The sequence below is a fragment of the Kogia breviceps genome, chromosome 8, assembly GCF_026419965.1.
Source record: "Kogia breviceps isolate mKogBre1 chromosome 8, mKogBre1 haplotype 1, whole genome shotgun sequence".
In the NCBI taxonomy this organism is placed as follows: domain Eukaryota; kingdom Metazoa; phylum Chordata; class Mammalia; order Artiodactyla; family Physeteridae; genus Kogia; species Kogia breviceps.
Window position 1 is genome coordinate 13,114,239 of NC_081317.1, and position 14,147 is coordinate 13,128,385.

General features: G+C 47.0%; 1 protein-coding gene across 1 annotated transcript in view; it reads left to right on the forward strand.

Moving 5' to 3' along the window:
- GGTA1 (glycoprotein alpha-galactosyltransferase 1 (inactive)) overlaps window positions 1–14,147 on the forward strand; it is a 68,385-nt gene that overhangs the window by 50,574 nt on the left and 3,664 nt on the right. The window contains 4 exon segments of the mRNA XM_059073091.2: window positions 1,101–1,136; window positions 2,873–2,938; window positions 4,363–4,464; window positions 10,538–10,675. Of these exon segments, the coding sequence (XP_058929074.1) occupies window positions 1,101–1,136; window positions 2,873–2,938; window positions 4,363–4,464; window positions 10,538–10,675 (342 nt within the window).

Sequence of the window (14,147 nt, forward strand, 5' to 3'; positions counted from 1 at the left end):
CAGCTTCCGTGCACAAAACAATGGAGGAATCTAGTACTACAAGTCCTGTCCCTTTACCCCCCAAATGTCTCTCAAGTCGGTGCACTCCTCTCCCTCCATCTCCCTGGCTGCCTTGACCTGGGCCTGGACCACTGCCAGCACCTCATGACTAGTCACCCATATCTACTCTCACAAGGCCTACAGATAGGACCCTATTCGTCTCCTGCCTAAAACTCTTCAAGGGCAAAATCCCCAGCAAGCCCCAGCGAGGGGACCTCTGGCTACTTCTCTGTTTATTTCCTTGCACATTTAAGTGCCTTCTTCCTTTCTCAGGGCCTTTGCATATTTTTGTCTCTGTTAGGGACACTCTTCCCAGTTCCTCTTCCCCTGGACTCCTATTTATCCTTCAGAACTCAGCTAAAACATTATCCCCTCCTCTGGGAAGCCTTCCAGGTGTTCCTGTTAAGTGCTCCTGGTTACTTATGCTTTTTTTTTTCTGCTCTCCCCACTAGCTTGTCTGCATCACAAGGACGCATAGGGACTGTGTCTGTCTCAGTCAATACCATATCCCCAGCACTTGGCATGTAACACACTGTCAGCAAGTATTTGTTGAATGAAGGGAGGGGATCCCCTAGAGGTGTCATACAGTCGCTGGTCCAGTCTCGTAGGTGCCTTCAGATGGTCTCACTGCCTTCGTTAGCTAAAGAAATGCCCTTTGAGGCTGCTCTGTAGAAGGCTCTGAGCTGGTGGTATGCTGGCTCTGCAGTCATTGGTTTTAAGATGATCCTGGGTGATTCCTGAGTAGGTGGCAGGAGGGGACCTGTTTGTGGAGCCTCTCCCTCAGCAAGGCCACCCTGGATAATGGAGAGCTGCCATTTTTTTTTTTTTTTTTTTTAACTGAGACTTGAGATTCTCCAGAGACTTTCTCCCCCCACCCCCTTGTTCTGAGTAATCCAGAAGTGACTGAAGTCCCTTGATATCATTGGTACTATCTCAAAGGAAGGTGGAAACCTGGGAGTAGACAAAACCCAAGCTCTCAACTCAGCCCAGGGCTTCAATGATAATGGTTTTCTCCAAATTAAAAGTAACATGATATGTTCTTATTTCTCATTTGCTTTTAGCCCAGAAGCCTCTTTGTTCTGGATAAACCAGTCAAAGTAAGTGCTTTGAATTCTAGATATCTATGGGATACCTCCCACGTCCACTCTGGCACCCCTACAGTCCATTCTCAACATGGCAGGTGGTGATGCAGCTCTGGTCACAGGTGGAGGGGAGGGGTCCCAGGGGTCTGGCCTGTACTCCTCCAGCCCCCTAGTCTTGCCTTTGTAGAGCCGTGACTTTTGTTTTGTCCTTGCTTCTCATCAGCTGTCTATCTCTTTAGGTAGTGTTGTCTGGAGGACATTCCTGCCTTGCTCATAAAAATAATCAGGGTAGCTATTGTCCATTATGCAGCCCACTACATGTTGTATAAAGACCCCTGCAAGGAATTTTGTTGAGACAAAGGATCAGGAAAAAAGTTTGGGTTCCCCAAGGAACTAGTGTGTGTAGGAGGAGGAGGAGGAGGAGGAGGAGGATTGGTAGTTAGGACTCTGTAAGCCTTCATTTTTCTGTCTTTGTCTTGGTTGCCAAGAAGCTCAGAGCAAAGTGTTGTGCTTAACTTGTACTTTCCTCGGCCTTCATTTCTGATATAATTTCTCCCGTGGTGTTAAATCCTGGCTTTTGTGCTTACATGCCATGGGATCTTGGCAATTTGCTCAAACCCACGCAACCAATATCTCGGCCATAAAATAAAAATAAAGGTAAAACTTTTATTCTCACAGAGTGGCTGAGATGACCCAAGTCATGTGAAAACACCTACCTGAGTGACTAAAATGTTCCTCTGTTTCCTTTTGTTTTTGTTTGGTTTGTTTAGTTTTGACTTTGTTCTTGTATTGTTTCCCTATTTATTGTAACCATACCTTCTTGTTTTTTTAATTTTGGGAAATTTATTAATTTTATGCAAGTGGGAAAAAGAAAAGAAAAGTAACCATACCTTCTTAAGCATAAACCATCTCAAGCACTTCTGGAAAGTGGATGGGCTTTAAAACAGCTTTCTTATTATTTATACCCATTCATGCCTCACCACCTTATTTGTCCAACCGAAGGACATTGTATCCCCTGGCTTCCCCCTCTTTTCCCTCCTCCGGGAGGTACCCACCTCGGAGAGACTCTCACAGTGAACGTAGACACTTCAGCATGTGCGTGGTGAAAGTGGTTCTGATTACAGATTGCTGAGCTTCTTTCTGGTTTAGAGACCTTCAGATTTCCTGAGTCTGTCACTGCTGACCTTTGTAGCAACTCAAATTCTCCTGGTTTAGCAAAAGAGATCATTCTTGGAAACGTGCGCTGTTTTCTTGAAAGATGCCGACTTGCTACAGTAGTTTTCAACTTAGAAAGCTCTTTTACGTATGCGACTTTGTTTAGTCTTCAAAGCCACCCTCATGGTAGATTTATTATTGTTGTTGTTATTATTAGCGTCTAACTTTTCAGAGGAGAAAATCAAGCTTCAGAGAGGGAAAATGTCTGATCACAGTCCACAACTAGTAAGTGGCAGATCCAGGACCCAGAGTTACGTATTAGTTACCTCCACATCTTGTCATTCTCTCCTTCTCTCCCTGCTAGGGCTCCCCAGATGAGCTGAGCGCCAGGGGACGCCCAAGGGAGGGGAGATCCAGGGAGCGTCAGGTCCATCCTCTCTCATTCAGCTAGAGTGGCATCGCTTCGGTTCATTTTATGAATTAGTGATTAAAAAAAAAATTTTTTTAAGTGACCTGCCATAAAAAGAGTTTGGAAACCCCCCAGTTTGGGACTGCCTCATTTTCTAAAAACGTTTGTCATCTTTTTCATTTCTTAGAAACCCGGAAGTTGGTGACAGCAGCATTCAGAAGGGCTGGTGGTTTTCAAGCTGGTTTAACAATGGGTAAGGCGGTCCGACGATGGTCTGTTTGTCCACCCGACGCTATAGAGTCCAAATAAAATGGTTTCATATGGGGATATTTGCATATGTAGAGCTGATTCACTTTGTCATACAGCAGAAACTAACACACCATTGTAAAGCAATTACACTCCAATAAAGATGTTACTAAAAAAAAAAAAGTGGTTTCGCAGCCATAAACTCAGTCACTTGTCTTTCTGGCCTATTGGAAACACACAAGGACTCCATTTCATGGTTGGGACTGGGACATTAAGTTTGGTTTTCATGTTTTTGTTTTTTCCCATTTAACTTGAGGATGAGTGAAATTCACGCTGAAGTTGGGATTGCAGGAAAGACTGTCACATGCTAAAATGTTTTCATGAGGACAGTTTTATGAAGTTTCCCTCCCCCTGAAATAACCTGCTGGTTGTTGGGTCATTAAATTGCTAACTGTGCTGACCTGGGAGGATAATAAGAAAGGTGAGTACTGCACCTTTGCATCAAAAGTACGTCTTTAGGGCTTCCCTGGTGGCGCGGTGGTTGAGAGTCCGCCTGCCGATGCAGGGGACACGGGTTCGTGCCCGGTCCGGGAAGATCCCACATGCCGCGGAGCGGCTGGGCCCGTGAGCCATGGCCGCTGGGCCTGCGCGTCCGGAGCCTGTGCTCCGCAACGAGAAGAGGCCATGGCAGCGAGAGGCCCGCGTATCGAAAAAAAAAAAAAAAGTACGTCTTTGTGAATAAACGTTTAGTTGTGGCGAGCATTGCCCTCTGAGGAAGGCGCCATTAAGACCCTCATAAGCCTCAGGGCCCGATTGTACTCTCCTTGGTATGCATCCTGGACTTTATGCTATGAATGTAAAAAAGGAGATGGCCTTTGGCCAGATCGCTCCAGGGACCTGCTCAGTTAATGAGAGTCCCTGGTTGTTCCCTAAAGCTAGGAAAAGCAATCCTGGAGGGGAAATTGGTGCCTTTGTGGAACAAGCCATGTGGCGGCTGATGCAGATAAGGTGGCGACTAAACGAGAGAGAGAGAGACGATAAACCCGCTAATGCAGTTATGGTGGTGACTAAGCCTAAGATGAAAGACTAGTTCCACAGAATAAAGGTTATGCAAAGTTTCTGCTTTACAATGACTATGAAAAGTCCCTGCTTTAGGGGTATATATATGGCTGTGCTTTGTTATTAAATTTGCCTTGCAACCATCAGTTGTCTGTGCCCTTCTGATCCCATACCTTGGTGCTTTCAGTTCCCTACCCCCTCTCGTCGATTGTTGCTGCACTTTGAGGACCCGCCGCGGCTGGCGGCGTTTAGTATCATGAACCTTTCTCCAGACTTTCACTTGGTGCACATGTTCTCTGCCTTGGCACCCGTTTTTGCAGGATCCTCACTCACCTTCCTGCCTTCCTCAGCTTGTTTTCCCTTTGTATGTAGGACCCACAGTTACCACGAAGAAGAAGAAGACATAGACAAAGCAAAGGAACAAAGAAAGGAGGACGAAGAAGAACTTCAGCTATCGGACTGGTTTAATCCACAGTAAGAAAAGAAGCATCGCCCCAAGTCCAGTAGATCCATAGCTCAGCAGTGGTGGGGGGCTGCACAGGAAACAGTGCCGTGGAGAACGTTCCTGACTGAGGAGACAGAGTCTTAGCATCTATTAGACCTTGAAAACAGATTAGATGAGAAACTGAGAGGCTGGATATTTTGACTTAATGCTTGATCAACAACTACAGTGATTCTGACAGCAGTTAGCCAGTGGCAGCAAATGAATTACAAAATACTGGGGCTGGAAGTGTTCTTACAGGCCACGGGGTGTTGTGGAAAGCCACAGAATCTAGAGTCAGAGCAAGAAAATTCTGTGATTCGGTTAACTCATCTGTAAAATGGTGATCCAGAATCTCACAGGGCCATGCACGCATTCTTTAACATACAACAAATGTTTATCAAACACCTATGATATGCTAGCTGGTGTTTTTCAAACTACCAGTCACTACCCATTACTGTGTTCAGAAATTAGCTGAATGGGTTAAAAACAGCTTTTAAAAAAATTGAAATCAAATAGAAAATCAGAAGGTATCACATGAAGTAAGGATAGGTATTGTTTAGTGGAATTTTTGCTTCCGTAGATATGTGTATGTGCATATGTGTTTGTGACAGAAGATGTACTTCTCCCTATGAGTCATGGTCAGAAATTCTGTACTAGACATTGTGTTAGGCACAGGAGACAGTAGAAATCCATCAGTATGGTTATATTCAAGAAGTTCACAGTCCTGTAGGGGCACTAGGTGTGCAACTAGTATTTGCCATGATTGGTAAGGAGGTGTGATCAACGTGACTTAGAAGGATGCAGTGTGGGGGTAAGGAGGTAGGAGCTGTCCGGGATGACCGTGAGGCCTGAGAGACTGGTGGGTGGTGGTGCCATTGACCAGGAAAGGGTCTGTTAGTGGTGGTGGGGGCGTGAGGGGTGATGAGCTCAACTGGAGATGTATGTGGATTCAGGTACTCGTGGGGCATCTGGACAGAGATTCACAGGGTGCCTGTCTTGGTCATTCAGGCTGCTATAACAAAATACCATAGACTGGATGGCTTATAAACAGCAAACATATATTTTGTACAGTTCTGGAGGCTGGGAAGTCCAAGATCAAGGCCCCAGAAGATGTGGTGTCTGATGAGGACCCACTTCCTAATGTATACACGGTCATCTTCTCACTGTTTTCTCACGTGGTAGAAGGGAAGAGGGAACTCTCTGGGGTCTCTTTTCTAAGGGCACTAATTCCCTTCATGAGGGTTCCACCCTCATGACCTAATCACCTCCCTAAGGCCCCACCCGCTAATACCATCATGTATGGGATTAGGTTTCAACACATGAATTTTGGGGGGACACAATAGTCAGTCTATAGCAGTGCCCTTAAGTGTGGCAGAAGATATGTAGTAGAGATGTAGGAAGAGGAGCCATCAGAGTACAGGTGGCAATGGGATCTGCAGGCCTGGATGAGGCCACCAGGTGGATGTCTGACATCAGCATTTAAAGGGCCAGTGGAGGAAGAGAAGTCTGAAAAGGAGCAGGAATGGCTGTAGAGGTAGGAGGAGGATCAGGGGAGAGTAGTATCTATTCCAGCATGAGGGGTCTTGGGCTCTGGAAAGACTGAACATGTTCTGGCAAGTTCTCTTATTATTTTGGGATAAGGGATCCATGTCAGTGTGAAAGGATGGGGAATTTTGGCCTCCCATGTGTCATTTGAAGAGCTGGACGATGACATAGGGTAGCCATCTATGAGATGCTAAACCATTCCTGGAAATGTAAGAATATGGAGGCACTGTAGCTTCGACAAGCTCCTTAGATGTGTGTGGGGGGGTGGTGAGACACCCCCGCCCCCGTGCCCTGCGCCAAGGGCCAGCTAGATGAGCTAGAGATGGTCGCCAAGCTCCCTTCAAAGGAGGGCGGCACACTTTTACTGTGGTACTTGTGCTTTGCGGAGTGGGACTTGGGAGGCGGGGCCGGGGCTGAATTACTGGGGTCAGAGAAGAGGAACTCACAGCCACCAGCTGTCACTCTCTCCACTCTCCCCCACGCATGGCTCAGTTTCTCCTCCAAACAACTGGCGAGCAGATATTTAAAGAATATTGATTTGTAGTGACACCACATTTAAGCCTTCTCAGGAACTAAAGTATATTTCTTGCATAACTGAATGAAAGATGAACAATTGAATTAACAAACAAATATATTTATAGAAATGTATCCTTTTCTGTAAACTGTCCGAAACATCTTAGTATACTGTGTATACATTTTTACATCAATATCACTTACTCTCTGTATCATCACAACCTCTTAATTTTCCTCCTAACTTCTCCCATCTCCCTTCTCAGTCTCCTTAATTGGGGCCTCTCCCTCTTCCCAGCCATCAAATATTAGTTTCTGGAGGTTGAGTCCAGTATCCTCATCTCTTTTCTTTATACCATCTTCCAATGTGCTGTCACCCATTTCCACGGCATTAGGCACCATCCATGGGAGAATGACACCCACATTTATATCTTTAGTCCAAAGGTTTTCCCTGATCCCCTGCTTGTGTCTGACTGCCTGCCTGACACCTCTGTGTGTCTCACGTGACCCAGATGGAGTTCTTGATTCTACCCCACCCTCATTCTTCTCATTCCCCATCTCAAGCCAGAGTCCAGGAGTCCTCTCTGATTCCTCCTTCATCCTTTCCTTCATTCATCCCACAGTCTAATTCATTTACACGTTCTGTTAATTCTTCCCCCCAAATTCTTCCCACATCATCTCCTTCTCGCCATCCCACAGCCACCACCCTTGTTCACGTCACCATCAGCTCTTGGCTCCGTGCTGCAGCCTGGAAGGAGTCCAGTAAATAACACGTTGTATGCATTCCACACCTGTTTTGAGCTGCTGCGTGATTCACAGAACTTTAATACTCCCTCTTCCCCATTCTTGGGGATCACAATGAACCCACAACTAAGTACACAGAATGTAAAAGCTACCAGTTACCTAGCTAGGTGTGTGTTTGGGTTATGGAGGCCCTTTTATTTTGTGGGAAACCTTTAGCCTGTACTGGTGGAACCCCACAAGCTGCAGTAACACAGTGGGTGCCCTGCTTGGAAAGAAGGCATTTGGGCAGTTTCCCATCTTTCCTGGTACTTTTTCCTCCTTTTAGAGCCCCATCTTGGTAACCTTGGACATCTTTTGCTCTTACACATGTGTGGCTTGCCTGCCGTCACTCGTCTTTTTTTTTTTTCAGGGTGGGGTGGGATGGGGTCTGAGCAGAGGTTCATCCAGGAAGCTGATCTCGATCATTTTCCCACCCCATCTTCCTCCCCATGGCCTGCGTTTTCAGCCTGTCATCTGGCTTCCTAGTCAGGGTCGCTGACATGTTGGAATTGCCAGTGGAATTTAATAATTAACAGCTGGGAAACAGAACATTTTAATTTTTAATGAAATGTTAATTTTAATATTACTGCTTTTTTTTTTTTTTTTTTTTTTTTTTTCCTGCTCAAAGGACTCTTCCCAGCCAAGTAAACAAACTGGACACTGGTGTCCTGACTCAGTCTTTCTAGAAGGTGTAGACTGAGTGGTTGTGCAGTGGAGGAGCGTGTGGTAGACCACGTGTCAGAACTGTGAGACTCTCCAGGGGTAGGCCAGGTCTCATTCCTCTGGTCTCCGTGCTCAGCTCTGGGCCTGGCACAGAGCAGAGACTTAGCAGATGTGCGTGGTGGGGCTGAGGGCCCTGGTCTGGCCCCTCCTGTCGATGAAATGGCTAAAGATGCAGTTCCCTTCTCCTTCTCGCCTACCCCTGCTTTCTTTATTTGTAAACCGGGTGAGGACAGCACCCGCTCTAGAAGGTAGTTGTGAGGATTCAGTGAGAGAATGAAAGTCAAGGACAGCCCCTGTACCCAGAAGTATTAAATAAGAATACCGTCCTTTCCTCCTTTTTCTCTTCCTCTTTCTCTTCCTTTTCTTAAAAATAATACTACCAGCTTGCCAAATGTTCAGCTCACGCATGGCTGCATGGCTTAGCTGATGGGCTGGGACAGAACTGCTGAGAGATCCTTGACAGGCAATGGATGAGGTGACAATGCATGGGAGGGTTTAGGTTCAGAAACATTGGTTATAGAATGATAAGCCGTGTGTGTGTGTGTGTGTGTGTGTGTGTGTGTGTGTGTGTGTGTGTGTTGGTTTGAAATCCACTCATTCAACAAAGCTGGGAGTTTTATGTGACTAAAAGCATCACATAAGCTTCTAAAAACAAAACAAAAAAACCTCATCATTTCTCATTCTGATAAAAAATGCTGAAGTAGTAAGTTGAGTGGAAATGATTGACAGACCTGTGTTTCAACCCCAGTTCATCAGCCTAGCAAATAAATATGCAATATAAGAAGCAATAGATATAGTGGTTCAGAGCACAGACTACAGAGTCAGGTTATCTGGGTTCAAATCCCAGCTTGGCTCCTTACTAGCTGTGTGACCTCAGACAAGTTATTTAGCTGCTCCGTGCTGCAGTTTCCTCATTGATAAAATGGGACTCAAAATAGTACCTACCTCTGAAGGGTGAAGCCCTTGGTACTGTGCCTGGTTCCATAGGAAGTGTCCAGGGTGTGTTAGTTACATCATTAGCTGTTTGGCCTTGGACATGTTAACAAGCCTTTCTGAGCCTTGGTTTTCTTATCTGTACCATGAACATAATACATGGCAGGGCGTTTGCAAGGACTACATGAGAAAGTGTATGTGAAAGTGTCTCACACAGGTTGGTGCAGAGTCCAAAATAGCTTCTTTCGTGATGGAAGGAAACCAAGAGCAGCTCTCCCTGTGCAGCCGTGCAGCCATGCAGCTGTCTTACCCAGGGTGGGAGGGCAGAGCTGCGGTGCGGTTTGAGACTCCAGACAAGATGGGGAGGGCCGCGAGAGCAGCCTGGCGGTGTCCCTCCCCATCTCTGGAGGAGACCACTGTGGGGGGAAGACGGAAGCAGCCCTGAAGCAGGGCGCAGGGCAGGGGTGGGAGGGCTGAGTCAGTTCCACAATTGGAGTGCAGAGCTTGGGGACCGAGGGACAGGAGGCACGGGTGAGACTGCTGGGGGTTGGGGTTGGCAGGGGGTGACCCAGCCTTGCCCAGCCTCACTGGAAAAACTCAGCTTCGCCCATGGGGGTTGAGTCTAAATGACTGTGTTTCAGTTGCTACTTCCCAACAGGCAAGTGCAGTCATTTCCAGAGCAAATGGGGGTCGGAGCTGAGTCTCCGCCATCCCACTCCCATCCCCCCACCCCGCCTCGGGCTGGGCCCCAGCTGCTACTTCAGCCTTTCTGCATTTACTCTTCACAGTTTGGTGTTTTGTCGTTGCTCTTACTTTGTTTCCTGTGTTTGTGTTGGGTTTGCCAAGTCCCTTTCAAGTGTTCTGAGTGCAGAGAACATCCTCCCCTCCCACCTCCCCCAGCTTTGTGCCTTTAGTAAAGAGGCCACGTGGTCTGAGAGAGCTTGGAGCAAGAGCCCCACCCTGCAGGGTCCCTTCTTTCCTGGGTGACTGTCTCCTTGTTTGTCAAATGAACGAGAAACACCAGAACCCCCTTAGTCTGGGGCCCTTTTTGCCCTATAACCAGGTTCCAACCCAGGGATCCCCTTCTAGCAAAAGGCAAATTGAAACAGCGGCTTCTTCCTCTTTCAGCTCTCATGGCATTCTCTGGTCCCCCTGCGTCAAGCACTAGGGCTTTCTCACGGTCACATGCTACCCACAAGGATGAAGAACACCCAGAGATGCCACTGGCGGCTTAAGAAGGGGCTGGGGAGACAGCAGGAGAGATTTAGAAGGAAGATGAGGACAAGGAAAGCAGGAAGGTGGGGGGGGGGACAGAGGGTTTGAGTTGTACAGGTAAGGTCCCCACAGGGTCCCCCCCAATGCAGCCCTCAGAGACACCTGGGCCAGGGTCTCCTGTCCCTCACCCAGAAGACGATGCAAATGTCATACCACCAGCTGACTGTTTGAGGTTAAACTACAGTCGGGATTCAAGGACAGTCACCATAAGCCATGGCTGACCCGTTTTCCCGCAGACCGTCTCTGCTCTACCTTAAAAGCCATCCTGATTCATGGACTCTGTTTTGTCACCAGTAAACGCCCAGAGGTTGTGACCATGACCGGATGGAAGGCGCCGGTGGTGTGGGAAGGCACCTACAACAGAGCTATCCTAGAAAATTATTATGCCAAACAGAAAATTACCGTGGGCTTGACGGTTTTTGCTGTCGGAAGGTAGGTGTTGCCAATAAAACTGACTTTAACTTTTTCTTGTTCCGCTGTCAGAGGTTGGCGAGGGGCCCCCTGGGCGTACGGAGGCTGTTCGTGACGTGTCTGAATTATTAGACAGGAGAATGGAGTAATAGGACCATTTCAGGCTCATTTCTGCTGAGGCCCCAAAAGGCTGAGAACAAGACAGTGATTGGGGAGTCGACAACTTCCCACGTCATTGAGGGCCTCGGTTGCAGGTAAGAATGTCTGCTGCACCCACTGAGCCCGGAGTCTACAGCACGCCCACAGCCGCCTCTGCCCTGACCTCCACAGCTCTCTGGAAATTCCAAAAATGCCAGCTGTTAGACAGCCCGAACGGGCGTCATTGTTTCTCCTACTCTCTCAAGACCCCGGACCAAGGACAGGGGAGAGAAGTGACCCAAGTGCGGTGGTTTTCTACATCAGCATCGCTGACCACTCCTCCATGGGTTCCTGGGCTGCTTCCTGCCCCATCCGTCCCGGAGGCTTTGGCCCCAGGAGATTTGGCTGGCCAGAACTTCCTCTTCCAGAGGTTGGATAGGTTCCTGTTTCAGCTTCCATTTCCTTGTTTAGAACATTTCTCCCCAAACTGCAATCATTCTTACTTAAAAGTAGTAGTAATCTTAGTTTAAAATACAATATAACCCATTTTGTGCTTTGGAAGATTTTTTTTTTTTTCCCAAAACAAAATTAAAAGTTCGCTTTTCCTATTAGCCTCCACCCCCACCACCCCCACCCTGCCATGGGCCTTCCCATCTGTACCTTTTCCAAAAACCACATGGAAAGTTGACCTCTCGCCTGTACAAAGAGAGGTGAAGGCCCGGGATGGTCTGAGTGAAGATCTGAGCGTTCTCCCGAGACCTCCAACCCAGAGCCCAGAAGCCATTGCCATCACCGTACTGATCGAGTCCTAATGTCACTGAATGTGCTGATCCCGGGGGCCTAGGCGGCATCTCTAATAATTGAGAAGGGTGACTGGAGTTTTGACATTTTTACTAGAAGAATCTGTACTGTTATGAGTTGGAAGCAGACGCTCAGCTCACCCTATCCTTTGGTACGAGAGGGGATAAGCCAGCCACACTGCTGACTGATTTAATCCTGAAGTTTCCAAAAAGAGCAGAAGGTTCCCGGCGGCTCCACAATGGTTTCTGCCATCTCCTTGCAGCTTCTCAGAACTAAACTGTACATCGCATATCCTGGTGAAATCCATGTGCTGTCCTCTCGGGGGCATGGGAGGACTGTTTGTACTCAGCGGCAAAAAATCCTCCCTTCCAAGAGTGGATTTGGACTTTTAGGAGGTATGATGTTTGATTCGTTTTCAAATAACAATGGACTGAGCCAACCGCAGTGCTTTCATCTCTAAACAATGTTAAACTTCACAAAGGCCCCCTCCCTTCCCCTGGGATTGTCTCCCAGGCTTCGGGGTGCAAAGGATTGTTCTTAAAGTTCCAGAGGATGGAAGAATTTCCTGGCCACCAGCCCCAGAGCCATGTTGAGGTCCCTCTTTATATTCTCTCCATTTAAAGAATCAATACTGTCAACGCTGGGGTTTCCAGAGACCAATATTAAAAGCACAGTTTATTTTTGTAGTAACGAAAGGGAATCCAAGCAGCAACCAAAAAGCAAAAAGAAGTGCCAGTTATTATTACTCACAAAACACCATAATTGGCCGGTACTGTGATCAGCAAGTTACACTTATTCCACATTGACTGAGCGTGAGTCTGGGGGTGGCATGAGTCGTGTTAAGCCAACCAACTACTCCTTCCCCTTCTCTGTCATCCCCATGGCTTCACAAGATAGCGTGTAGCTTGGCTTACAGAAGACACAAACATGATGTTCTGTTTTGTTTCGTTTTAATTTATTTATTTAATTTTATTTTTGGCTGCGCTGGGTCTTCGGTGCTGCGTGCGGCCTTTCTGTAGTTGCGGCGAGCAGGGGCTACTCTTTGTTGTGCACGGGCTTCTCACTGCTGTGTCTTCTCTTGTTGCAGAGCACGGGCTCTAGGTGCACAGGCTTCAGTAGTTGTGGCACACGGGCTCAGTAGTTGTGGCGCACGGGCTTAGTTGCCCCGCGGCATGTGGGATCTTCCCAGACCAGGGATCGAACCAGTGTCTCTCAACCACTGCACCACCAGGGAAGTCCCAAACATGATGTTTGTGTTTTTTGTTTTTTTTTTTTTTTGGTTTTTTTTTTTGTGGTACGTGGGCCTCTCCCATTGCGGAGCACAGGCTCCGGACGCGCAGGCCCAGCGGCCATGGCTCACGGGCCCAGCCACTCCGCGGCATGTGGGATCTTCCCGGACCGGGGCATGAACCCGTGTCTCCTGCATCGGCAGGCGGATTCTCAACCACTGCGCCACCAGGGAAGCCCCATGATGTTTTTTGAATGAATAAGTAAATAGCTAAAATACCACTGCACATCTATTAGAATGACCCAAATCCAAACCACTGACAACACCAACTGCTGGCGAAAATGTGGAGCAAGAGGAGCTCTTATTCACTGCTGGTGAGAGTGCAAAATGGTACAGCCACTTTGGAAGACAGTTTGGCAGATTCTTACAAAACTAAACATACTTTTATCATACGGTCCAGCAATTGCACTCCTTGGCGTTTACCCAAAAAAGTTGAAACATTATGTCCACACAAAAACTTGCATACAGATGTTTATAGCAGCTTTATTCATAATTGCCAAAACTTGGAAGTAACTAAGATGTCCTTTAGTAGATGACTGGATCCATAAACTGTGGCACATCCAGATGGTGGAATATTATCAGTGCAAAAAAAAATAAAAATTATCAAGGCTTGAGAAGACATGGAGGAACCTTAAATGCACATTACTAAGTAAAAGAAACCCATCTGAAAAGACTACGTACTGTACAATTTCAACTATAGGACATTCTGGAAAAGGCAAAACTATGGAGAAAGTAAAAAGATCAGTAGTTACCAGGGGTTGGAGTGGGGAAATGGATGAATCGGCATAACACAGAATTTTTAGGGCAGTGAAAATACTCTGTATAATACCATACATAATGAAAGATACCTGTCATTATATATTTGTCCAAACCCATAGAATGTGAACTGTGGACTTAGCCTGCTAATGATGTGTCAATGTGGGTTCATCGACTGCAATGCATGTGCCACCCTGGTGCTGGACGTTGATATTGGGGAAGCTGTGGGAGGGACTGGGGAGCGGGTGGGGCATATGGGAACTCTGCAATTTCAGCTCAATTTTGCTGTGAGCCTAAACATACTCTAAAAAAAATCTATTTTTTAAAAAAGGAAGTGAGATAGTTAAAATAAGGTTAAATCAGAGCTTGTTTGCTCTGGTATTGGGATGGGTCTTATAATGGTGGTATCTGGTTACCAGATGGGTGTTTGGGGTGACCAGAGGGAAATTCACAGGGCGAATGTGTAATATGGAAGGATATCCATGTCCCATAACCCATTCTCTGGGTCCC